The sequence below is a fragment of the Enhydra lutris genome, unplaced genomic scaffold (assembly GCF_002288905.1).
Source record: "Enhydra lutris kenyoni isolate GAN:26980312 unplaced genomic scaffold, ASM228890v2 scaffoldscaffold77, whole genome shotgun sequence".
Taxonomy (NCBI): Eukaryota; Metazoa; Chordata; class Mammalia; order Carnivora; family Mustelidae; genus Enhydra; species Enhydra lutris.
This window is the reverse complement of record NW_019154161.1, coordinates 4,283,418-4,308,752: the sequence shown is the minus strand read 5'-3', so window position 1 is coordinate 4,308,752 and position 25,335 is coordinate 4,283,418. Positions and strand designations below refer to the sequence as shown.

General features: G+C 46.0%; 1 protein-coding gene across 2 annotated transcripts in view; it reads left to right on the top strand.

Moving 5' to 3' along the window:
- LOC111160800 (SUMO1 activating enzyme subunit 1) overlaps positions 1-25,335 on the top strand; it is an 83,898-nt gene that overhangs the window by 18,274 nt on the left and 40,289 nt on the right. For both annotated transcript variants that reach the window (XM_022524153.1, XM_022524152.1), the window contains exons 3-6: positions 3,313-3,486; positions 5,415-5,557; positions 7,389-7,488; positions 20,714-20,819. In XM_022524153.1, the coding sequence (XP_022379861.1) occupies positions 3,313-3,486; positions 5,415-5,557; positions 7,389-7,488; positions 20,714-20,819 (523 nt within the window). The remainder of the gene's footprint in view (positions 1-3,312; positions 3,487-5,414; positions 5,558-7,388; positions 7,489-20,713; positions 20,820-25,335) is intronic.

Below are 25,335 nucleotides of genomic sequence, written 5' to 3'. Positions count from 1 at the left end.
AGAGGCAGAGAGAGAAGCAGGCTCCCCACTGAGCAAGGAGCCCGATGCGGGGCTCGATCCCAGGACTCTGAGACCACGACCTGAGCCGAAGGCAGCGGCTTAACCCACTGAGCCACCCAGGCGCCCCACTCTCTCTCTCTTTCTGACAAATAAATAAAATCTTAAAAAAAAAAAAAAATCTAAAAAAAAAAAGTTCTCCAGGTGAGTCTAAAAGTCAGGGAGAGTTGAGAACCGCTGGCTGCATGTAAACTGGGCCCAGTCAGCTTACCCAGCCTGACTCTTACCTCATAAATTCATGGACACACTTTGATGGTTCTGCCTTTTGGAATTTGCTTGTGCTTCTTTTTCCCCCCTGACAAGGAACATCCCAGGGAGACTGTGCTACCTAGTGCAAAAGCTCTGGAATTTTGCAGATTTGGACTCAAATCCCACATCTTCAAGCTGGGCGAAAGGCTTTATTAACTTCTCAGGGACTCAGCTTGCTAATTAGTTAATTATATTAGTAATCTCTATATCCAGTGTGGGGCTCAAATTTGCAGCTCTGAAATTAAGAGTCTTGTGCTCTGCCAACTGAGTGGGCCAGGTGCCCTGCAGTTTGCTCATCTATAAATCAAGGATGTTAATTCCTGTCCTTCAGAGTTCAGAGAGTTTTATTTACATTAACAAATATCCTAGAGTACCTGCAGGCTACCCTATCTAGACACTGGTGATACAAAGATGCACAAAATTGGGTTCTCATTCTCGAGATTTCTTTAGAAACCAGAGCAGGCTCCTAGACTCAGGTTGTGGTAGGGGGACATGAAAGGCTTCCTGGAGCTGTGATCTTAGCTGAGGCTTAAGGAACAAACAGATTTTTCAAGTTGAAGGGCGGTGTTTTAGGCGGAAACATTAGCAGTGGCATAGAACAGCATGGTAGAAGTAGAATATAACAAGCAGTGCTATTTGGTGTTTTTAGAATGAGAAGCCCAAAGTGGTGTGTGTGTGTGGGGGAGGGGATTGCAGATTGTAGGTAAAGTCCAAATCATGAAGGTCCTGCTAGGAAGCCTTGCTTGTACTCAATCCTCTGGGTGGTAAGGATTCATTAAAGAGTTTCAAATATGGGATGGGTGACCTGGTCAAGTTTCAGGCCTCCTGTAGAACACTAGTCACTGTATATGATTTGCACAAGATAACGGGCAGAAGACCACCTAGAAGGCTGCTTTTGTAGTTTAGGTAAAAAATAAAAAGGGTCTGAATAATAGCACTAGTGGTAGAAAAGACAAGAAGCACACGGAGATGAAAAACAGGAGGTGGTAGAATCAGTGGGATCATACACGGGGGCATAGGGAAAGCAAGCACCTGTAGTAGCAGATGCTTCCGGCAGGTGCTGGATACTGCGCTAAGAGCTGTAGTTGTATCTCATTTAGTCCTCAACTCTGAGATGTAGGGATTGTCATCCTTATTTTACAGATAAGAGAACTGAGGAAAGGGAAGTGAATTACTGGCCCACTCAAGGTCATAGTAGATGGTGGTACGACCAGCACCCAGTGAGTTGGACTCTTGGTAGAGCCTGTGCTCTTAGCTACGTCATCGGGTGGCTGTTATCAAGGACATAACAAGACTATAAAGATTGGGGTTTCTGGCTCAAGTAATTGGTTGGGTGGTTGGTAGGCTCATCAACTGACCAGAAAATAGAGGAGTCGAATTGGAATATTCAGGAGGAGATATCTGGTGGGCAGTTAGACTCTGATGGACGAGGAAGCAATCTGTGCCAGTAAGAACAGTTCAAGATATGCCAGCAGAAACTAGAGGTAGTGAGTTTATGGAGCTGTGGAGAACGGAGATATGAGTGATTCTGAGATGGATTCCGGGGGAAACCGTAGCCACGAGGGTCCACGTGGAGACTGGCTCTCCAGTGAGGGAAGAGCAGAGCAGCACTAATAGAGCGATTATAGAAAGTGTACTGCTTGTCTTACCCTCACTTCGCCTGTGATTCCCATACCCTTGCTCGCGCTCACGCAGTTCAGTAAGTGGCTGAGCTAGGATTTGAATCAAAGATTTGAATTCGACTTGAATTATTCCAGAGCCTTGCTCTTAACCAGTATGATGTCCACCTCTCAGTATGTAATGAGATCCGTGAAGAAGTAGGACAGGATGGGTCAAGGATACTGTTACAGAGCTGGCCTTGAATGGGAGGAAGACCAGCTCATTTTCTTGAAGGAAAGGAGGTAAGAGATAGTTGGCTGGAGGAGAGGAGGGAGATCGCTTGTGTTGTCTTGGTGAAGGTAGCAAGGTCATACTAGTAGAGATTAATTGTTAAATTAGATACTGGATATGTGAAGAAATGCTGTGAACGGAATGGAATCTGTTATCGTATTGGCAGCTATCAGGTGATTTTATTTTATTTATTTCTTTTTAGAAGACTTTATTATTTGACACAGAGGGAGTACAAGCAGGGGGAACAGCAGGCAGAGGGAGGGGGAGAAGTAGGCTCCTGCCGAGCAGATAGCCCAGTGTTGGGCTCCATCCCAGGACCCTTGGGATCATGACCTGAGCTGAAAGCAGTCATTTAACCGACTGAGCCACCCCGTCGCCCCTGTCAGGTGATTTTATCATCTTTGAGGCTCTCTGCTGACATCCAGCCTTGTGGGTGAAATCCTCCATTTACTTAAGCCCTACTCATCTCTCCTCCTTTCTGAACTTTAATTGAATTTAAGAGTTAATTTCAGGCATTCTTAATTGTGACTGATGTTGGCACTGGTCTGATTTTATTTATTTGATAGAGCACAAGCAGGGGGAGTTGCAGAGGAAGAAGCAGGCTCCCCACTGAGAAGGGAGCCTGCCTCGAGACTCAATCCCAGGATTCCCATCCCAGGATTCTGGGATCATGACCCAAGCCGAAGGCAGATGGTCAGCTGACTAAGCCACCCAGGTGCCCCAGGGACTACATTCTTTAAACTACTATTGTTTGTGTCCAGATGTTTAAAATTGGGAACATAGTAGGTATTTGGCAAATTCTTAACCACTGATAATTTTATCATTTTATTAGCAGTTACAGATTTAAAGAAGAAAGTGTGGACTTTTCTGTTTAGAGTGAATTTTCTTTATAAACACAAGGGGGTGCTCTTTAACTATCAATGGCAAGTAAAAAAAGTTCAATGTCTCTAAGCCTCTGAAGGAGTGAGTGTAGAGAGTCTGCATTAGGCAAATTCCTGCAAGAACAATAATACAATTAGATGGTATTTTCGTTATCCTTGAAAACGGAAAGGTTTGTTGTTTTCGAGAATTTGTTTTCTCCCTAAAATTCAGGTATTAAAACAGTGCTATTTCTAGGTATCTCCGGAAGACCCCGGGGCTCAGTTCTTGATCCGTACTGGATCTGTGGGCCGCAACAGGGCCGAAGCCTCTTTGGAACGAGCCCAGAATCTCAACCCTATGGTGGACGTGAAGGTGGACACTGAGAATATAGAAAAGAAGCCGGAGTCATTTTTCACTCAGTTTGATGCTGTAAGTCCCATAAAGAGTGTAAAATCCGTAGGTTTAGTACATTGGAATCTCGAGTCTGACATTGCCTTGGTGTACGTGCCTTGCTAGCGCGATGCCTTTCCGTGTTGACTGTGTTGGTAGTGGATCCAGTCTGTTGGATCTGCTGTGGCTGTTTGTGACTTGCTGTCTGCTGGTTTCTTCTTTGGGTTCCCTCAAGACCAGGTTTCATCATTGGTGTTTGTACTCCTTCCAGAATCTTTCCATATAGCTTTGATACATTTTACTGCAAGTGTTTTCTCTGGAAAACAAGTGGGTGGTTAATTTCTGTAGTAGAGGCTTTTTTTTTTTTTGTTTTTTTTTTTGTTTTAGAAATATCAAACTACAGCTTGTGTTTTGTCTTAAAAAAGAGCACACCTGATCTTGGTCTGTGTCTGTCTCTTTCACACAGCCGCTTTGACCATGTTGCCATGGATAACCAGACACATTCCCTGTAGTCATAAGCCAAATGAGGCATATCCAGCCTCGTTTGGTTTCACTGCCAGATCTATGCAGAGGTGAAGGATAAGTTAAATTTTGTTTCAGCGTCTGTGACCTTTCAGACATGGTTCCCTGTACCCAGGAAAAGCTAAACAAATGTTGGGTAACCGTGGAATAGTCACAGATGATCTGCTTGGTTTGTAATGAGAGGCCCATTACATGAGAGGTTAGAATCTGGGCTGGGTAGTTTGTTTTTCCACACTGTTACATTGCATATGTGCATCTGTTCAAATGTGTGCTTGGAATGATGGATCATCTGTGCGTTTTGTCTTTTTTTTTAATTTAATTCATTCTATTTTGTAACTCCCAAGTATTGGAACATTTTCTGTTTGGACATAAGTCTTCATTTCTTTATCCATAGTAACCACATTTGGTTAATTCTAGGTGTCCCTTGCATTTCTAGCACTTAGAGGGTTGGTTAGAACTGAAGCCAGAGCTGGTGGGTTGTGTAAAGCATGTGCATGGGGCGGGGATAAATGCCTCAGGGGCCGCGTGTTTCTGGCCTCTTAGGTTTTACCCTCATTTTTCACTCTGCAGGGTTCCATTTGGTCAACGTTGCATGTTCAACTGTGGCTGTCTTGCCTTTTAGACTTGATTTTTTTTTCCCTTGGGTGTTTTCTGTGTTCAGAAGAAAACGTGCAGTTTAGAAGTTGTCTTCGTGACCCTTATCCCAAAGGTTTTCCTGAAAAGATCGTGTTTTATGCAGTAAAATTTAGCTATTTGCAGTACCTCCACTTTTTGGAACACAACCTAGAGGCCTCAGAGCAACATTGATAAGTCTATTGAGTGAATCACCGGTTCATTGTCTAGGTCTGAATGGAAGGTCACTTGGTGTGTAACCTTTTCTTTTGTCCTTAAATTCAGATAAAGTTGCACGTTGAAAACTGTGGAAAACTATGGAAAAATAATCTCAACATGACTTGTTTATCTTCTTTATCTTAACATATCAATCAAAAGAAGGGGGAAAATGCCCTCGAATTTAAATGTGACCCCTGAGTCACTTAAAACTGGTTGTGCTTCTCATGATAGCTTATGCAGATTTTAACAGGTTAAATAATTTAGAAATAACTTACGCTAAGTTATTACTGTCTTTTTCTTTTTCACGAAAACTTTGAGATGTGGTTTATATATGTTCATAGAACAGGGGAGAGAAATCCGTGGAATGGCCTTACTTTCTAGTTAAACCCATTTGTTTTGATTGCAATAAGTGGAGGTCTCGCAATTTACATTTCTAGTGAAACCTGCAACTTTTCTTTTGTCTTCTAACCATAGGATCCAAAGAACCTGTTATACCAGTTGGAAACGGGCTTTAGACATGCCCAGAGAGACTGTTCACCAAGATTTATGTAGACACGAGGGCAGTGATTCACAGTTTGCAAAACTCACACCCCGCCAATTCTTCCTTTCTGCAGGTTTGCCTGACTTGCTGTTCCAGGGATGTCATAATCAAAGTTGACCAGATCTGCCACAAAAATAGCATCAAGTTTTTTACAGGAGATGTTTTTGGCTACCATGGATACACATTTGCCAATCTTGGAGAACATGAATTCGTAGAGTAAGTTTTAGGAGAGGAGGGGAGAATGTAACATTTTCAGAAAAAAATACAGTTTTATTCACCAGTAGGAAACAGCCCATCTAAGGAAAGTATGCTTAGAACACTTGGAAACCAGTTCATTAACAGCTTACTGATTATGTAGGTTGTGTGTTGAGAATTGTAGCAGATGTGGCCCCCGTTTCCAAATAATGGTCTAATCTAAAGCGGAGTTCTTCCGGCAGTCGAATACACCCGGTGGGCAAAACCACACCATCTGATTAGGGAAGGCTTGCTTGGATTGTAAACACATGCACCTCAGTTTTGGCCTCTGTGTTTCCAGGTTGGTAATAAAATGAGTATGAAATAGCCAGGTGGGTAACTCTGAAGGCACAGTCAGCCAGAGTCTGTCTTGGGAAAGCTTCCAAGTCCAGAGACAGTGCTGGTGGAACAAATAGACCTTATCCTCTCAGTTTGAGTATCAGGGTTGCAGAGCGTGGTGCTTCTCACATGATGGGACCTGCAGTGTTTGGAACTTACAGCTTCTAGATGAAAGATGGCAGATGATACCAGTATTGTAAAACTACCTGCGGTGGGGTTTTGGCTATTATTTCTGACTACCTCCCTTGCTAATAAGAGGTGAAGAGAGGCCCAGTGTGGTAGGTGAAGCTCCCTACCAAGAGTCAAGAGTTGCTTTCTTTTGTTCAGCTTCTTAGGCAGATCGCTGAAATTTCCCTGCTCTGCCCATACCTCGTCTGTAAAATCGAGATGGGGGAAGGACAGACATGTTCAAGATCTCTCGTAACTTTGGTGTTTTATGGCTCTCAGAAACTCTGTAGTGTTTTGGGCACGCTGTAAATGGATGGAGAAGGCAAACTGGAGAAAAGCAGGCCCGAATTATTTTTTTATTTTTTTTAAAGATTTTATTCATTTATTTGACAGAGATCACAAGCAGGCAGAGGTGGGGGCGGGGAGCAGGCTCTCTGCTGAGCAGAGAGCCCAATGTGGGGCTCTGTCCCAGGACCCTGAGACCATGACCTGAGCCAAAGGCAGAGGCTTAACCCTCTGAGCCAGCCAGGCGCCCCAAGCCCAGATTATTTTAATGTGAGCTCCCCATGGCAGAGGGGAGAAATCGAAGTTTGGCTCTATTTCATGATTCAAGTGAAATTTATAAAGACTTTTTGAGAGCTTACCTTGTGCTGGGCAATGTATGCTAAGCAATTCATTATTTCTTTTTTTTTTTTTTTTTTAAAGATTTTATTTATTTATTTGACAGAGAGATCACAAGCAGGCAGAGAGGCAGGCAGAGAGAGAGGAGGAAGCAGGCTCCCCGAGAGAGCAGAGAGCCCGATGTGGGACTCGATCCCAGGACCCTGAGACCATGACCTGAGCCGAAGGCAGCGGCTTAACCCACTGAGCCACCCAGGCGCCCCAATTCATTATTTCTTATCTTAAAATAATTCTGTCAGGGATTATTATTCTCACATACCTGATTGATCAGGTAATCATCAGCCACTTTGGGATTGGAAACCACTCAGCTATACCTGACTGCAAAGCCCCCCCCACCCCGTTTTTTGAAGATTTATTTTAGGGAAAGAGCACACATTGGGGGAGGAGGGGCAGAGGGAGAGGGAGAGAACCTCAAGCAGACTCTGCTGAGCTTGGAGCCTGACGTTTTGATCCCATGACCCTGAGATCACGGCCTGAGCTGAAATCAAGTCAGACGCTTAACCCACTGAGCCGCCCAGGCGCCCCAAGCTTTTGCTCTTAGCCACCATCCTATCACGTGAGCTGGCGAGGCTCTTTGGCATGATTCAGAGAGTAGAGCTCAATTCCTTCCCTTGTCACCCTCTAGGGAGAAAACCAAAGTTTCCAAAGTTAGCCAAGGGGTAGAAGATGGACCTGATACCAAGAGAGCAAAGCTTGATTCATCTGAAACGACTATGGTCAAAAAGGTACGTGTACTGTGATGGGGGGAATGATCAGAAGCCTCGGGGCCTTATGGGGGACAGGCAGTCACAACAGCAAGCCGGACGAGCAAGCATGCAGTCTTGGCGGGAGGGGCCTAGACAAGCCGGGCCAGTGCTTGGCCCACTTAAAGAGGGGGGTGGCTGCTGCTTGGTGGCAGCCAGCTGTTGCCATGAAGGAGTATGGACGCAGTGATGCCAGGTGTCAGTTTTTAACGGAATCAGAAATAGATTTTTTTTAATAGGTTCTGTCCCAAACTTTTGTTCCCCCATACTCACCTGCCCCCCGCAAACTTTTTTTTTTTTTAGATTTTATTTATTTGGAGAGAGAGAAAGTACACAGGCACGCACAAGTGGGGGTGGGGGATGGGGGGCAGCAGGCAGAGGGCGAGGCTCCCTGCTGAGCTGGGATCTCGATGCGGGACTTGATCCCAGGACCCTGGGATCATGACCTGAGCCAAAGGCAGACGCTTAATGGACTGAGCCACCGAGGTGCCAGTCCGAAACTTTTTATTTTTAAGCAGGCTCCCTGCTGAGCAGAGAGCCTGACTCGGGGCTCCATTCCAGGAACTTGGAATCATGACCTGAGCCAAAGGCAGAGACTTTAACCCACTAAGCCACCCAGGTACCCCTAGTCCCAAACTTTTTAACACGAGCCACCTACTACTTTGGTTTGAATGCTCTTCCTTTGACCCCGCAGAGGCTGAAGAGAACATGCCTGCAGGGCTTACTTGGTGTGTGGGCCGACAGCGGCCTCTAGTATCTGGAACAGTAGCAGAAGAACTGTTTGGAGCAAAGGCCATGCCTCTTGGATAAAAGAAAGTTTTTTTGGATCGACAATTTAAGGAAATCCTACCTAAGTGGGCAGGAATACAGTTTAAAGTTTGAATTGTTTATGCTTTTCTTCTTTAAGATGAGGTTTCGGGTTCGGCTTTCCACCAGATAACCTTTTAGGAAGAAAGTCCTCAATGTTGACAAGTGTTATCATCCGGTGTGTACTTTCTAACATAGTTTGTAGGGACGTAGGCTGTACTGAGTTGGCGCAGAGATTTAAGTCCGTTTTTACAGCGAGAGGAGGGGCGGGGACTCGGCAGGAGAGGATCTTCCCAAGCCCTTGTTGGAATCTGAGAAGGGGGTCACGCGATGGGGGAGACAAGATGAAGGGGCCAGAATTGGTTTTGTCTGAGGAGAGAGATGACCGAGCCCGTATTTACTCTTTGCTTTGTAGATTTAAATGTGGAGAAAGAAAAACAGCTGGTCAGAGCTTCAAGTTAAAATTGCTCTAAAGGGGGGATTCTAAGAGTGCAGAAACCACAAGAGAGACTGCAGAAACCACAGAAGTGGAACTCGTTGAGTTTCCAGCAAGGCTGGGCCGGAGATTTTCGTTTTCTTGCTCTTTATGTTTGTATTGGAAGAGTTTGATTGCTGTGAGTGTGATACAGAGGAATTATTAAGCCCTAATTTTAGTGTCTTTTCACAGGACCATAATTACCCAGAGTGAACATTGGTGTTTTGGCCAAAACTTGGGTCCTTTTCTTTCTCTCTTCTTTTCTTTCTTTTTGAGGCCCAGTCAAGCTTTATCTGAATAGCTCCGTGAGTTTGGTGGGGGGAGATAAATTGTTAACTAACGGAGGAGTACAAAAGCACCTTTGTGGGTGCTGTCAATTTATAAATCACACCCTCTTACAAGTGTGACACTTGGCCTTGGTGTGAAGGGTTTTATGGCTTAAGGGCCTTCTCTGATTGAGGCGGGTCTTTCACATTCAAATGGAGAGAGCTCCCAGCTTTGTTAGCCCTTCACAGCTGGACGCTTCCCCTGGACTCAATACTGATGGTGCCCACTGGGGTGGATCTGGAAACCGCTCTGGGGAGCCACTTTACGGAGCTATGAGGGGAATGTGGGCAGCCCAGCCAGGCACCCGGTGGCCTTTGCGTACCATTCCTTGGGCTCTTCAGTCACAGAGCTCTTTGTGCGGCCTCTTCCTGCAGGGGCCGAATTTGAAGGTATCAAAATATTCCCCAGCTGACATTGTTAGTCAGCTGTTTCACTTGGACAATTCAGGCCTGGATTCCAACCCCGAGCCCTTAAGGTTGTGAGGCATTCAGCGCATTCCTGATGACAGTCCCTGGGATTCCAAACCTTGTCTTTGTGCGGCCTCACTAAGAGCACTGTGGAAGGACGGGTGTGAGCTGGGTTTGGGCTCCGGCTTCGCCACCTCATAATAACAGGCCTCGTCCATTTTGGCAGAGACTGCTCCAGGATTTTGAAGTTTTCTTCCAACTCAGAAATTCCATGATTGAGATTATGCCCCTTCGCCTGAATTGTACAGAATAAGTAGTTGGGTTATGCTCAAAGTGCAGGATGGGGGTGGGGAGGCAACCACTTCCTGTTTCCTGCGAAAGGCTTCTGGTTAGGGTTCCCTCCCCGCCCCCCCCCTTTCCTTAGGTTCAACCAAATGTTGTATAGCCACTTTTGCTTCAAGCTACACATTGTGCTCCTAAATTAGAAACGTTAAAAAACAAAGAGGAAAAATAGAGATTGTGGTTTTCACACCGCTTAGGAGGATACTGGGCCTTTCTAGCACATGTGTCATCATGATAAATACAAGAGTGGGAAAATGCGTAGCCCAGAGGTAGGTGCTCAGTAGTTGGCTTCCTGTGGTGCCCAGGAAAAGTTATGAGACAGATTTCATCAGAATCAGGTCTCGGGCATAAGTTTAATAGAGACATCAGTACAAAGTGGGTAAAGGAGAGGGCAGTAGTTCTGTGATAAGGAAATGTCCAGAAAGGTTTCTCAGAGGAAGAATCGTCAGAGTTGGCACATGAAGGCAGGTCTGCCGAGCACCGAAGCCAGGACTGGCATTTAGACACAGGAAGTGGGATCAGCTGAAAGGCAGACATTGGAACAGAATGACTCTGGCTTCCTTTACCCCCAAAACAGCCAGCTCTTTCTGTATCTTTGAAATGCAAGATGCCTACTGTGTGCGAGGCATTCTATCCTGTTGTCTCCTCTTATAGCTACTGCGGAAGCTAAGAGAAGTTCCTTGACTTGCCTGAGCTCCCACGGCCGTGTAAGGCGGAGTGGATGGGGAGGACATAGACGGTCGAAGCCACAGGCTTGCCCTGCGCCTAAAGTGTGAATTCCCTTAGAGTTTCTAGGATAATTTGAAGTTTTATGGGGATGATGAGATAAAATATGTGAAGATTGGGACCTTTCTGGAAAAGCCTTTAGGGTACAAGGCCACCCTCGTGCTCCCATGCTGCTGCTCTGTTTCTTTACTGTTAAGGGCTGCCAAACGTGAGTAGATGCCTGGGAGTGGTTACTTTCCATCACAGCTCTTTAAAAATTAAACACAACATAGGATTTGTTCGTGACATGCTAAGAAATACAGATTTAATTTTACCTCTGTTTCTGAAATAGTAAGGGACTAATTTGGGCACTGTTAATATTCCTGTCATGAATCAGTTGTGAAATTCCACGGTTGAGGAGTGATTCATTATTTTGATCCCCGTTTCGGAGCAGTTTGTGGACAACTCATCTCTCACCCTCATGCTGAAGGGAACATTCCAGGGACTGACCGCTCTCATTCTTCACCTTGGTTCGTGATGCTGAGGGAACCTGTCAGTGTTTCCCTGTCAGAGTCTAGGCTCTGGAAGGGCCGGGCACTTTTGTTCACCGCTGTGCTCCTGGTGCAGTCCCTGGCACATTCCCCGGGAGATGTCTGGTCACTATGTTGTGGCTGCTCCTGCCACATCATAGGACAGCTTTGCAGATCACTGTCATTTTAAAAAAGAATTACTGAGTTGACTTTCTTTGTGATCAACCAAGTGGGTTAATTAACCGCCTGGCACATTAGTTGTCGTGGTTTACGTTACCTGAGCTGGGCTGAGAGAACAGAATTCTGAAGAGGACAAGGGACTTGGCCGGGAATATTAAGAAGTAGGTCATTGGGTTCCCTAGACCAGGACCTTTAGGCCAGAGGTGTTCGAAGACCTGCTGATTGTCAGAATCACTTGGTTTGGGGTGGGGGACAGGAGAGTCAGGGTGCATATTGCACCGTTGGGTGGAGTGCCGACAGCAGGTTTTCCAGGTAGGACAGGTGTTGGGGGGAGGCTGGTGATGGGGGGGGTTTGGCATTTTAGGCTTGAGGCAAGAGGTCTCTCCCAGCATCAGGGCACAATCCGGTATATTTTTTATTGTGATATTTGATACCCTCAGATAATATGACATCAGTACAAATTAAAGATTTTTTTTTTCATTTGAGAGAGAGAGAGGGAGAACATGAGAGGGGAGGTCAGAGGGAGAAGCAGACTCCCCATGGAGCTGGGAGCCCGATGCAGGACTCGATTCCGGAACTCCGGGATCATGACCTGAGCCGAAGGCAGTCTCTTAACCAACAGAGCCACCCAGGTGTCCCATCACATCAGTACAAATTAGAGGACATAAGAAAACACTATCTAACTTAAGAACCCAAATATTTCCAGTCCTTTTGGACCTATCTGTGCATTCCTTCTCTGTCTTCTTCACAAGGCAGGTACATTTGTGGGAATTTTTTAAAGTACGGAGGTGGGGGTGGTGATGCCTGGGTGGCTTAGTTGGTTGAGCCTCTGACTCTTGATTTCAGTTCTGGTAATGATCTCAGGGTCGAGGGCCATGGGATTCCATGTTCAGTGCAGAGTCTGCTTCTCTCCCTCTCCCTCTGTTCCTGCATGTGCTAGTGTGCTTTCTTTCAAAATAAATAGCACGTATCTGGAAGGTGCGGTTACAGCCCTGCTTGACATGGCGTTTTACCACGTTTGTTAATCTAAACAATGGAATGTGATGTAGGTGTAAATTGAGAATGATCTAGCTGACTACTGAGGGCCCGCTAACTAATTTAAAGCATAAAACTTTTTGGGGCCTGTGGGTGGCTCAGTGGGTTAAGCGTCTGCTTTCGGATCAGGTCATGATCTCGGTCTTGGGATTGAGCCCCACATCGGGCTTCCTGCTCTTCGGGAAGCCTGCTTCTCCCTCTCCCACTCCTCCTGCTTGTGCTCCCTCTCTTGCTGTTGTTCCCTCTCTGTCCAGTAAACAAATAAAATCTTTTTTTTTTTTTTTTTTTAAGATTTTATTTATTCACTTGTCAGAGATCACAAGTAGGCAGAGAGGCAGGCAGAGAGAGGAGGAAGCAGGCTCCCTGCCGAGCAGAGAGCCCGATTTGGGGCTCGATCCCAGGACCCTCAGATCATGACCTGAGCCGAAGGCAGAGGCTTAATCCACTGAGCCACCCAGGAGCCTCAACAAATAAAATCTTTAAAAAAATATATATAAATCTTTGCTAGCATGGTCAAGGTCCGCTGGCTGTCCCTCCCCAATATAAGTAACCTCTGTCCTCAGTTGTGGTTCTCATTCCCACCCATTTCTTTCTCCTTATGTATTTCCAAGCAATATAGAATTGTTTGGTATGCTTTTTAACATCTTAAAAACCAGGTTTAATATATTTTTTAAAAGATTTTATTTATTTATTTGACAGAGATCACAAGTAGGCAGAGAGGCAGGTGGAGTTGGGGGGGGGGATGCAGGTTCCCTGCTAAGCAGAGAACCCCAATGCGGGGCTTGATCCCAGGACCCTGAGATCATGACCTGAGCCGAAGGCAGAGGCTTCACCCACTGAGCCACCCAGGTGCCCCTCAAGTTTAATATTGTATATGTGCTGCCACCTGCTTTTTATTTTTTATTTTTTTAAAGATTTTATTTATTTATTTATTTGACAGAGAGAGATCACAAGTAGGCAGAGAGGCAGGCAGAGAGAGGGGGGAAGCAGGCTCCCTGCCGAGCAGAGAGCCCAACGCGGGGCTTGATCCCAGGACCCCAAGATCACAGCCCGAGCTGAAGGCAGAGGCTCAACCCACTGAGCCACCCACATGCCCCGACCACCTGCTTTTTAAGAGCAGCATTATGTTTGTGAGGCCGTCTGTTTGTCTGCAGGTCTAGGGCTTTGCTTTCCATTGTGGTTAGCCACTAGCCACATATGGCTATTTAAATTAAAATTAACTAAAATAAAAAATTTTCTTCATTCTCCTAGCCACATTTCAAATGCTCACCAAGCATGTGTGGCTATTGGCATCTGTATTGTGAAGCACAAATACAGATTCAGGACATTGCCATCATCATCGTGAGTTCTCTAGAACAGCCCTGCAGGACATTATGTCTTTTTTTTTTTTTTTTTTTTTTTGCTGTAGAGTATTGTGTGAAAGCGTTATTGGTGTTATTTTTTTTTTTTTAAGATTTTATTTATTTATTTGACAGAGAGAGAGATCACAAGTAGGCAGAGAGGCAGGCAGAAAGAGGGGGGGAAGCAGGCTCCTCGCTGAGCAGAGAGCCTGATGTAGGGCTCGATCCCAGGACCCTGAGATCATGACCTGAGCCGAAGGTATAGGCTTAACCCACTGAGCCACCCAGGCACCCCGAAAGCATTATTGTTTATCGAATCTCTTATTGATGGGCATGTGGGCATGTACGTTTTTTCTGTTACAAATGGTGTCACAGAGAGAGAGAAAGTGTGTGTGTGTGTGTGTGTGTGTGTGTGTGTGTGTGTGTGTGTATGTGTGTGTGTGTGTAGATAATCTCTCTGGGTAAATGTGTGATTTCTCTGGGGTGTATACTTAGGAGGGAAATTAGGGTATGTGCAGTTTCAACTTAACCAGACCTGCTAAATGATTCTTGGGTAGTTCTGTCAGGTCACAGTCCAGAATCAGCAGTATGTGACGGTAACATTTGGTGACTTCAGGCTCTTTTGCCACTCTGCTGAGTGTGACTGACAGCTTTGTTTCGGGATTGAGGTTGTTGTTCCTTAGAATGCTTTTGAAAACTATAGACTCCCGTGAGTAGGTGTGGAAGTCCAACCTAGAAATCTGGTTTTCAAAGTTGTTTCAATTCTGATTCACATTTAGCTTTGCAGTCAGAGCTGTAGCCCTTGTTACAGATGTTCAGCTTTTTAAAAGTAAAGTGTGTGGGGCACCTGGGTAGCTCAGTGGGTTAAGCCTCTGCCTTTGGCTCAGGTCATGATCTCGGGATTGAGCCCCTCTTCGGGCTCTGCTCAGCAGGGAGCCTGCTTCCCCCTCTCTCTCTGCCTGCTTCTCTGCCTACTTGTGATCTCTCTGCCAAATAAATAAATAAAATCTTCAAAAAAAAAAAAAAAAAGTTAAGTGTGTTGGGACACCTGGGTGACTTAGTTGGTTGGGTGTCTGCCTTTGGCTCAGGTCATGATCCCCAGTCCTGGGATCAAGTCCCGAGTTGGGCTCCCTGCTCTGCGGGCAGCCTGCTTCTCCCTCTGTCCCTCTACCCTTGTGCTTGTGCTCTCTGTCTCTCTCTCTTTCTCTGAAATAAAATCTTAAAAAAAATAAATAAATGTGTTTACAGTCCCAAATGTGGAAAACACAGAACAAGTTGAGAAAATGTGAACCCTGCTGCCCAATAATGACTGTCGTGTTCCTTTCAGTGTTCTTTCTACTCGTTCACATATGTGATGAAGTTGAAGTTTTAATGAACATCCATTAGCACACACGAGTCATACATAGTGATCTAATATATGTGATGTAAACAAGTACCGTCTTCTGCTTTCTTCGCGCAACGTATTTCCCCATAAGCCTGGGATCAGATAGTCCACTTTGGAGGCTGTGGCTTTAAGAGGCTGTGTCGGTTCTCTTGCCGCCTTGCTTCAGTCCATCAAACCAGCTCATGTTGCAGTGAGGGTTTTGCACTTGTCCACTGTTCTGAGTGGCTCAGCACAGCCCTGCAATTTGACGGCTCTCAGACTGGGTGGGAGAATTCATCGTTTATATTTACTGTCGGGCTTTTTGGCAAATGAAAAGCAGATTGGACCCTCTCAGCTCACGGATACTTACTGACATTCTGTTCTGTGCAGTGCTGCGTCTTCCACGGTGGTCCCTGCCTCAGGAAGCTGATACCCGTCTGGGAAGAGGTGTAAGAGGGCTTGTTATTAGTCTTAACTAGACTATCAGATTGAAATCCTTAAGGCTCAGAATTGCCAGGAAAGGAAATGGATAGTGGAGGGAAGTCAGTCAGGCATTATACCCAGAGCGATCCGTGAGCTGAGGGCGGGGAGAGCGGGGAGGGCTGAGTGAGGTGCACAAGTGACCTGTTTTAGGGTGTTCGTTGTGGTGGTTGCGGCTGCCTGGCAGATACTGCTGGGGGCTTTTCGTGAAGACCCTTCATTTTCTGTGGATGCTGTTAAACATATTTTTCTTGTTATAAATCCAGTGTCCGTGAGGTGGGTAAGACGGGCACCACCACCTGCATTTGTTGTACTATAGATTAGGGGACATCGTTTTTGGTTTTTTATTTAGTTATTTTTTAAGTTATCTCTACATCCCACATGGGACTCAAACTCATGACCCCTAGATCAGTATCGCATGCTCCACCAACTGAGCCAGCCAGGCACCCAGATGCGGATAGGCTTTAGGTAGTTGGAACCAGAAAAATGGGATATTAATTGGAGGCAGGGTGCGGTAGCCCAAGAAGCATTGAACAGCCACTGTGACTCAAGAAGGATAAAGACCAGGCCAGCTGGGGAGACTTGGAGATGGTCAGAATTTAGCTTTTCTCTAAAGAGCCCTTCAGGTCATCAATGTGTCTCTGTTTCTAGCTTTCAAATTCCTAGTTCCTAGGAGAAAGAATCTGGTTGGAGTGGGCTGAGCCATGTGCCCCCCTCTGGCTTTGTCATCTGTAGCTGGAGGGCTGATACGTATTTCAGATAAGGTTTACTGGGGTCCTCCTCCCCAAATTTCAGAAAACTTCCCTAAAGGTTGCCTGCCAGAGACAGGCCTAAGAGAGGTAAATTCATTTGTCTGAGTTCACAAGTTACTGGCAAAATTTCGAGGAGTTCTGCCCTTTGACTTGGGGAGGAAAGAGGGCCTCTGTCCTTGGTTCTAGCGCTCTACAAGGTCCCACTCTGGTCTCCTTGCAACCATTCCTTCCCCTAGTAGAGTGAGGATTCCATGGAATTAAAGAGATGTGTCCACCTGGGCCCATCTCCCCCTCCACCCCACCTCTCCAGTTCTGGACCGCATTGTGGATGCTTGGGACCCCTGGAATCTCCTGCCCAGACAACCCCAGGCTTACTTCCCAGGCTTTTGTGGGCTTCCCTCATCTTCCTCCAGAGTGCAAACCTTGGCAACAATGTCCATGTGCCTAGGGTCGAGAAGTAGTTGTAGTGGGGGAAGGGCGGCCTGCGAGGCTGCACTCTCATGCAGAGAGCCTCTTGAGCTGTGAGAGCCAGAGGTGGGAGGAGAATGGGAAAGAGGACCACTTTTTTTTTTTTTAAGATTTTATTTATTTATTTGACAGAGATCACAAGTAGGCAGAGGGGCAGGCAGAGAGAGAGAGAGGGAAGCAGGCTCCCTGCTGAGCAGAAAGCCCGATGTGGGGCTTGATCCCAGGACCCTGGGATCATGACCTAAGCCGAAGGCAGAGGCTTTAACCCACTGAACCACCCAGGCGCCTCGAGGACCACCTTTTGCAGTGCACCCATTCTGGCACAGAACTCCCAAGGAGGGTGAGAATTCCAAATTTGATCCTAGTCTTCCAGGGAGTAATGAAGAAAATATATTTGTTAAGGCAAGAGAATATAATACACTTTATTTTTTAATAGCCTATTTGTATGATTTATACTTAAATATGTAGAAGTGGTTATATGGGTTTCCGTTTGTACTTTCGCCCCAAGCCCTGAAAGTTTAGAGGTGGGCCTTCGTAGGACTGAGACCATGAAACAGAACTTTTTTTCCTCATTTCTCATAGCATCGTGACCTAACAAATCAGCCAGGTGAACTACAAAAATTCTGAATTAAAATCTTGGTAGTTTATGAAACCTCATGAGAGTTTATTTTGTTATTGTGATGGCATTCCCAGACCATACTGCTGATGGCTTGAATCTGTGTTGTGAGACTTCTTAAGAAGGGTCGTGCAGTCTGTATCAGGCAGTAAGTGTCACTCAGGGGCTGTTTGACTTGACTTTTGAGGTCAGACAGACTCATTGACCAAAAAGTTTGAGGACAGTACAAACATTTCGTATACCAATTCTTACAGTGGATTTAAATCCCAAAGGAGTGATTATGGGGATGTAGAAAACCATCTTAAAAACCACATGACTGTTTGATCTTCACTAGGTATTTGAGCTTTCATCTGTCAGTTCCATTTTGGTCGTTAGCAAGCGGCGTCAACTGCCTGGGAGCGGATAGGTCTTGGTTCACTTAGCATCCTAAGTATACTGTCATCTCTTTTCTTTCTTAAATATCTGGGGCGTTTGTTGGGGGAGTGGGGTGGGTGTGTGGTATGTATATGTGGTGAAAGAAGGAGGGAGAAAAAGAGACCCATACCTCAGGAAGTTTGAAATTATTTATACATACTCACATACCATCTCTCTCTCTTTTTTTTTTTTTTTTTAAGATTTTTTCAGAGAAAAAAATTTTTTTTCAGAGAGAGACAGTATAAGCATGAGTGGGGGGAGGAGCAGAGCGGGAGGGAGGAGCAGGGAACCTGATCATGACCTGAGCTAAAGGCAGACACTTAACTGACTGAGCCACTCAGGTGCCCCCATCTTTTTTGTTCATTTATTTAAGATTTTATTTATTTATTAGAGAGAGTGTGAGGAGTGCATGTGTGGGGGAAGGGGCAGAGGGAAAAGGGGAGAGAGAATCCCAAGCATATCCCTGCTGAACAGGGAACCTGACTGGACTCAAACCCAAGACACATGACTTGAGCCGAAGGCAGATGCTTAACCGACTGAGCCACCCAGGCGTCCCACATGTAACCATCTTAAACTTCGTTCAAGTAGCTAGTGCTGAGAACCTTTTTTTTTTTTTCCTGAACCATCTGAGAATAAGGTGTCAAAGCCATGCTCCTTGCATCACTCCCAAATATTTCAGTCTGTATTTTCTCAAACAAGGCATTTTCTGTAGTCACAAACCAAACTTCAAAATCAAAATTCAAATGGATACATCACTACCATCTAACCCTGAGACCCCATTCCGATTTTATCGGTTGTCCAATCATGGCCTAAATGGCAGAAGGATTCAGTTCTGGATCATGTGTGCATCTAGATTTTCATGATGCTTTTGAAGATTACAAGCCACTTATTTTGTAAATTGTTCCTTAGTCTGGGTTCGTCTGATGTTCCGTCACGATTCGATTCCAGCTTCACACCTTTGGCAAAAATACCACAGCAGGGTTGCTCCTCATCCCATCCTGCGGTCTGGTTCTGGTTTCCATACGCTGCTTTACTGGCATTGGTAATTTTGGTCATTTGAGTAGAATTATGCCTGCCAGATTTCTCCTTTGAAAACAATTCCTCTGGGGTGCCTGGGTGGCTCAGTGGGTTAAAGCCTCTGCCTTCGGCTCAGGTCATGATCCCAGGGTCCTGGGATCGAGCCCTGAGTCAGGCTCTCTGCTCAGCAGGGAGCCTGCTTCCTCCTCTCTCTCTGCCTGCCTCTCTGCCTACTTGTGATCTGTCTGTCAAATAAATAAATGAAATCTTTAAAAAAAGAAAGAAAGAAAGAAAACAATTCCTCTTTTCCCTGTAATTTCCCCTCCAATAATTTTTGGAGAGGTATTTTGAAAATATGTAAATAACCTCATTATTCATCAGACTTTATCAATTAGCCGATTTTTTTTTTTAAAGATTTTATTTATTTGACAGAGAGAGATCACAAGTGGGCAGAGAGGCAAGCAGAGAGAGGGAGAGGAGGAAGCAGGCTCCCTGCAGAGCAGAGAGCCCGATGTGGGACTCGATTCCAGGACCCCGAGGTCATGACTTGAGCCGAAGGCAGAGGCTCAACCCACTGAGCCACCCAGGTGCCCCATCAATTAGCCGATTTTAGATCAACGACTAAAGGATTCTAGTTCATTTGAAGTGTTATAATCTTACTGTTTATTTTTTTTCCCTAAAGTGTTCCAGTTTGACCAGTGGGAGTTCCTTTATGTTGTTTGGCTCCTATTTACTCGGGACACACCCCCATCATTCTGTGCACACTTTGTTTCAGGCTCAGTAAGATGTTTTGGGCTCCTGTCATACTCTTCCTGCCTTAGCCGTGAAATCAGCCGTTTCTCCAAAGAGAAATGTTTCTCGGTGGGGGGTTAGAATCCAAGATCTGGGGGTTAGGTGTGCTGACTGTGCTCAGGGCGTCATTGCTTTGATGCTTTGTCCATGGACGTGGCTCCTCAGTATTTGTACGCACGTACACACAGGCTTGTGTCTGCATTTACTTCCGTGTCTGTATATATTGAAAATGAGTTCATACTAATAACCCCACCCACAGGCTTTATTCTGGTTTTTTCCCTTTCCGCAATTCTAATTCTCCTCTCTGACAGTGAGAAACCTAGGTTCTCTGTATCTTCACTTGTTGCAGAAGTCCTTGGTGGGAGTGAGTCTTCCAGTCTACCACTACCCGCCCCCCCCACCCCCCCGCAGGATGCCACCCTTCCTACCCAGCTTTGCTCTGTCCACTGCAGCAGGTCACTCAGCACCTCTACACACTCTTCCCTGCCCTTCTAAGTGCCAGTGGATGGTTTCTGGACTGAACGATTCAGGAAAGGAAAAGGAAAGTCACTTTCTTACTCGTATTTAATTATATTTTAAAATAGAGATACGGGATGGCATTTTTTGAGATAATTTCATTTAGCTTTAATAGGTTACAGCCATGCTTCCTTTCCCTACAGGCCTTTTACAAATGCCTTCTCCAGCCCCGCAGCCTGGAGATTTTGTCTCCTAACCCTTGCTTATGTTTCTTGCTGTTATTTATTGCTATTGTTATTCTCAAACCATTCTTCTGATGAGACACATTTAATGTTTTTTTTGGCTGTGACATAGAATGTTTTATTGACTGTCTGTAGACACACAGTCTTGTTCACTTGGGCAAAAATTTCTGTGGTGTGAGCACAGCCAGAGTTAAAGCCAGAGTGGAACTGGGTCTTTAGCTTTGCTCTGACTCCTTCCGGTGCAGGGAGTGTATGTCACTTGTCGCTGTGTCCCCAGCGCCCAGAGGCGCACACAGTAAGTGCTCAGTTAACATTTATTGGATTTGCGTGGTCCTCAGCTGCTATTAATGAACAGTAAGCCTTAAATAATGACATTGCTCCTAGATGGTGAGGAGCTACTGCCTTGAGATTTAAAGCCAACATTTTTCTCTCTAAGCAATTTTGCCTTTTTCTCAACAGAAGGTGGTCTTCTGCTCAGTCAAGGACGCGCTGGAAGTGGACTGGAGCAGCGATAAGGCGAAGGCAGCTCTGAAGCGCACAACTTCGGATTACTTTCTCCTTCAAGGTGAGGAGCCCGAGCAGAGCGTCCCAGTGGGCGCTTTGTGCTTTGCTTTCCGGAACTGCGGCTGCAGAGTCCAGGGCTCTGTTGATGTTTGCCCCAGTCTAGTTCTTCATGAACCGGCTCTCCGTGACCACTTGAGAACATCTCGATGGCTGGGCTGGAGATGCGGCCCCTTGTTGAGCTCTGCGTAAGCCTCACCCGTTCTCAGGAGACTGGGGTAGAGATGTCGCTTTTATTTGTCAAATTTGCAAAGCACCTTTGGTGGCATTTGGATAGTCTTCAGCCTTCCTTTCTTCAGGGCTGGGTCTCTGCGGACTCCAGGAACACCCCCTGCCTCAAGTCAGGACAGATGGTGGCTTTGTGTGGTAGCGAACACAGTTCCTCCCTCCGCAGGCACTATGTATATCGGTTCAGAGGGAAATATGTAAAGCTACATAAAACTTCCTTAATAAACTGAAAAATCAGATGAGGCTAATTAGCTAGGAATGAAGCCTTCCTCCTGTAATTAGTGGTGTTAGCCAGGTTGGGTTGGGGAGAGTTGGGAGAAACTAGTTTAGAGCACTTAATATCCGTTTGTCTAGAAATCATCCAGGGTGGGGAGTTAGGGAGGGCATCCAGTGTGTTAGGCAGGAAAGAGTCTTAGGAATGAGTGTGCTACGACTCAGAAAATACTCCTTTGGATGAGGATAGGGTCGCAAGGCAGTGCTGTCTGTAGTCCAGCCTGAGCCTGGGGCATGGGCCTTTGGGAGAAGCTGATCACTCCACCTGACACATCGAGTGCCCTCAGTAAACAGTAGCCGTTAATTTGCGGTTTGGGGGCTTATAACTCACGTGGTTCTTATTGCTGCTTGTACTGGTATTCGAATTTACCAGAATCTAGTGATTCTCAACCGAAGGTGGTTTTGCTTGCTGGGGGCATGAGCAGTGTTAAGGCATTTTTGATTGTTCAGGCTGTGGGCAGGTGGGGTGGGGAGAGGTCAGGCATGTTGCTGAATATCCATGGCACGGGACAGCCCCTGTGGCAAAGAGTTATCTGGCCCACAATGTCACAGTGTCAGTAGTGCCAAGGGCAAGACATCTGTTCTAACCTCTGCAGTTTCTAGAGTATTTTCTCCTCTGAGCTCATCAACACAGCGCCCTTGTGAGGTAGACAGGGTGGGTGGGAATTCTCCCCAGTTTGGTTCCTTGAGGTGAGGAAACAGAGACCAGGAGAGGCTCAGTGTTTTACCAGAGAGAACACAGGTTGGCCACGGCAAAGGAGCTGGGCCCTGAACTGCTCAGGTCTTTGAAGCCCAAGGCGGTGTGAGACACCTGGACGCAGCAGCCTACCTCCATCGTAAGTGCTCTCTGGGTGTTGGCTTATGGAATCCTCTCTACAGCCATGTGGAGTAGCTGCTGTTCCCCCATTTATAGGTGTTTTAAAAGACACAGACGGGGGTGCCTGGGTGGTTCACTTGGTTGAGCATCTGCCTTTGGCTCAGGTCATGATCTCAGGGTCCTGGGATAGAGCCCCATATTGGGATCCCTACTTGGCGGCGAGTCTGCTTCTCCCTCTCCCTCTGCCACTCCCCCTGCTTGTTCTCTCTCTGTCTCTCCCTCTGTCAAATAAGTAAATAAAATCTTAATAAAGAAAAAAAAAAGCAGCAAGGACACCTGGGTGGCTCAGTTGGTTAAGCATCTGCCTTCTGCTCAGGTCATGATCCCAGGGTCCTGGGCTTGAGTCCCACATCCAGCTTCCTGCTCAGCAGGAAGTCTGGTTTTTCCTCTGCCTGGTCTTCCTCTTGCTTGTGCTCACTCACTCTTTCTCTCTCAATCTAATAAATAAATAAAATCTTAAAAAAAAAAAAAAAAAAAAAAAGGCAGGGGCACCTGGGTGGCTCAGTGAGTTAAAGGTCATGATCTCAGGGTCCTGGGATTGATCCCCACATCGGGCTCTCTGCTCTGCGGGGAGCTTGCTTCCCTTCCTCTCTCTCTGCCTGCCTCTCTGCCTACTTGTGATCTCTGTCTGTCAAATAAATAAATAAAAAAGACCTATTAAAAAAAAAAAAAAAAGGACTGATTAAGACCCAGGCCTGTGGCCATCCCTGCCCTCAGGAGCCCAAGACTGAGGTGGGAGGCAGCAGTATGGGGGAAAGTAATTTACATCAGGCCGCTGCTGGCCAGCACCAGCAGAAGTTACAGGGGCAGGGGATGTAGAGAGGTCCTGAGCAAGAAGCAGTAGCTTTGTTACTGACCCAAATGGCCGACTTGGTGCATGGTTGTTCAGAACAGGAGCTTTCGAATCAAAACATCTGGTTTTTCAGTCCTGCTTCTGTCATTTTTTTTTCTTTTCTTTTTTTTTTTTAGATGGGTGATGTTGAGCCACAGAGTTAAATTCCCTGAAGCTCACTCATACTCCCCTCTGTCACAGTGTTAATAGCACTTGCCTTAAGGGGGTTTTTGTAAGTCTTGGACAGTATGCATACTCTCTCAGCACAGAGCAGGGAAGTCCTAGAGACCTGTGTTATCTGTAAAGTTGTGGGGTTTTGTTTGGGGTTTTGTGTTTTGACACAAGTATTTTGCAACTGTGTAGAGATTTTGGGATTGACTCAGTTTCCTTTATTTTTTATTTTTATTTATTTATTTTTTAAAGATTTATTTACTTATTTGACAGAAAGAAATCACAAGGAGGCAGAGAGGCAGGCAGAGAGAGAGGAGGAAGCAGGCTCCCCGCTGAGCAGAGAGCCCGATGCGGGGCTCGATCCCAGGACGCTGGGATCATGACCTGAGCCGAAGGCAGAGGCTTTAACCCACTGAGCCACCCAGGCGCCCCTTATTTTTTATTTTTAAAGATTTTATTTATTTATTTGAGAGAGAGCATGAGAGAGGAGAAGGTCAGAGGGAGAAGCAGACTCCCCAAGGAGCTGGGAGCCCAATGCGGGACTCCATCCTGGAAGTCCGGGATCATGACCTGAGCCAAAGGCAGTCCCTCAACCAACTGAGCCACCCAGGCGCCCTGACTCAGTTTCCTTTAATTCCATATTTGAGTAGGTACTATCATGGCAGCAATCCTACTAGATTTTAATTTTCTGCCTGTGACATTTCGTTGGATAATACATCCCATATGTTTACTTTTCTAAACGGTACTCACTGCTTTTTCAGTTTCAATTTCAGGGCTTCGGGTTTGGTGATTAAAATGATGTTCGTTAGTCAGTAGTCATATACATTTTTTTTTTAAAGATTTTATTTATTTATTTGATGGAGATCACAAGTAGGCAGAGAGGCAAGCAGGGGGTGGGGTGGGTGGGGGAAGCAGGCTCCCCGCTGAGCAGAAAACCTGATGCGGGGCTCGATCCCCGGACCCTGGGATCATGGCCTGAGCCAAAGGCAGAGGCTTTAACCCACTGAGCCACCCAGGTACCCCCAAATTTTTTTGTTACAGTAAGAAACACATACCAGGAAATTTACTATCTTAATGATTTTTACATGTATGGTTTTGTAGCAGTCATGGAATTATAAAAGGAGGCAGGCACACATGCCCTCTAGGCCAGGAGTGGCAGGAAGGGGCTTTCTGCTCCTCCCTCCACCCCCCTCACCTGTGACGTGCGTGGCTGAAGGACCCTCATCGCTGGCCGGTGAGTCCAGATTATCAGGCCACTTTCCCCAAGCCTCAGAACCCATGGCACAGGAGGGGAAGTGATTTGCCTTCATCATAAAACAAATTAGTGGTAGAGTCTATGTCTCAACCAAGTCCCCTGACTCTTCCAGGGGCTAGTTCCTTCACACCACTCCAGTGCTCTTTCTGGCTGTCTCTGGATATCCAACACAGCCTTTCCTGAGCCTCTCTCTGCAGCAGGTGACAGGTTCTAGGCTTTCCTGTGTGGTGTCATACAACACATTCCTAGTGGTGATTTTTTTTGTTCAGTTGGTCTCTCTAGGCTCTGATGTATCTTCCCAGAGAGGCTGGAACTACTGGGAGTGCCCCAGATGCAGTGAGCCAGAGGGCCTGGTTTGGCTTCTGGGAGCTTCTCTATGAATGCATACTTAATTTTATTAATGCCCTCGACTGCCTGCTGGGCTGAAGTTCTGGAAGTAGAGGGAAATGGCTGTTGTGATCTCTCCCAGGTTATGCCAGCAGCTTAGAATCCTCCGCTTATAGGTACGAAGCTGATCCTCTGTGGGTGTGTCATCTCAATCTTATACCCAGGGAAATACTCCTTTTGATTTTCTGCTCAGCCATTCGTGGAGCTACGGGATTCTCCTGTAATTTGGCCTTATTGGATTTATGCAGCAAAGCATAGCAGCTTCCACATGTGAAGTTGCCTTCTGCAAATACACTGGCTGTTAACTGTCTTTGTGACTTCAGGCAGATAACTTGCTTTTCTAGGATTTTGTTTGCTTGCTTATAAAATGGTAAGACTAAGTCAGCCAGCCCGTCTTGAAAAAAAAAAATGTTTTCTTTTAAGATTTTATTTATTTATTTGACACACAGAGAGAGAGAGAGATGGCGAGAGAGGGAATACAAGCAGGGGGAGTGGGA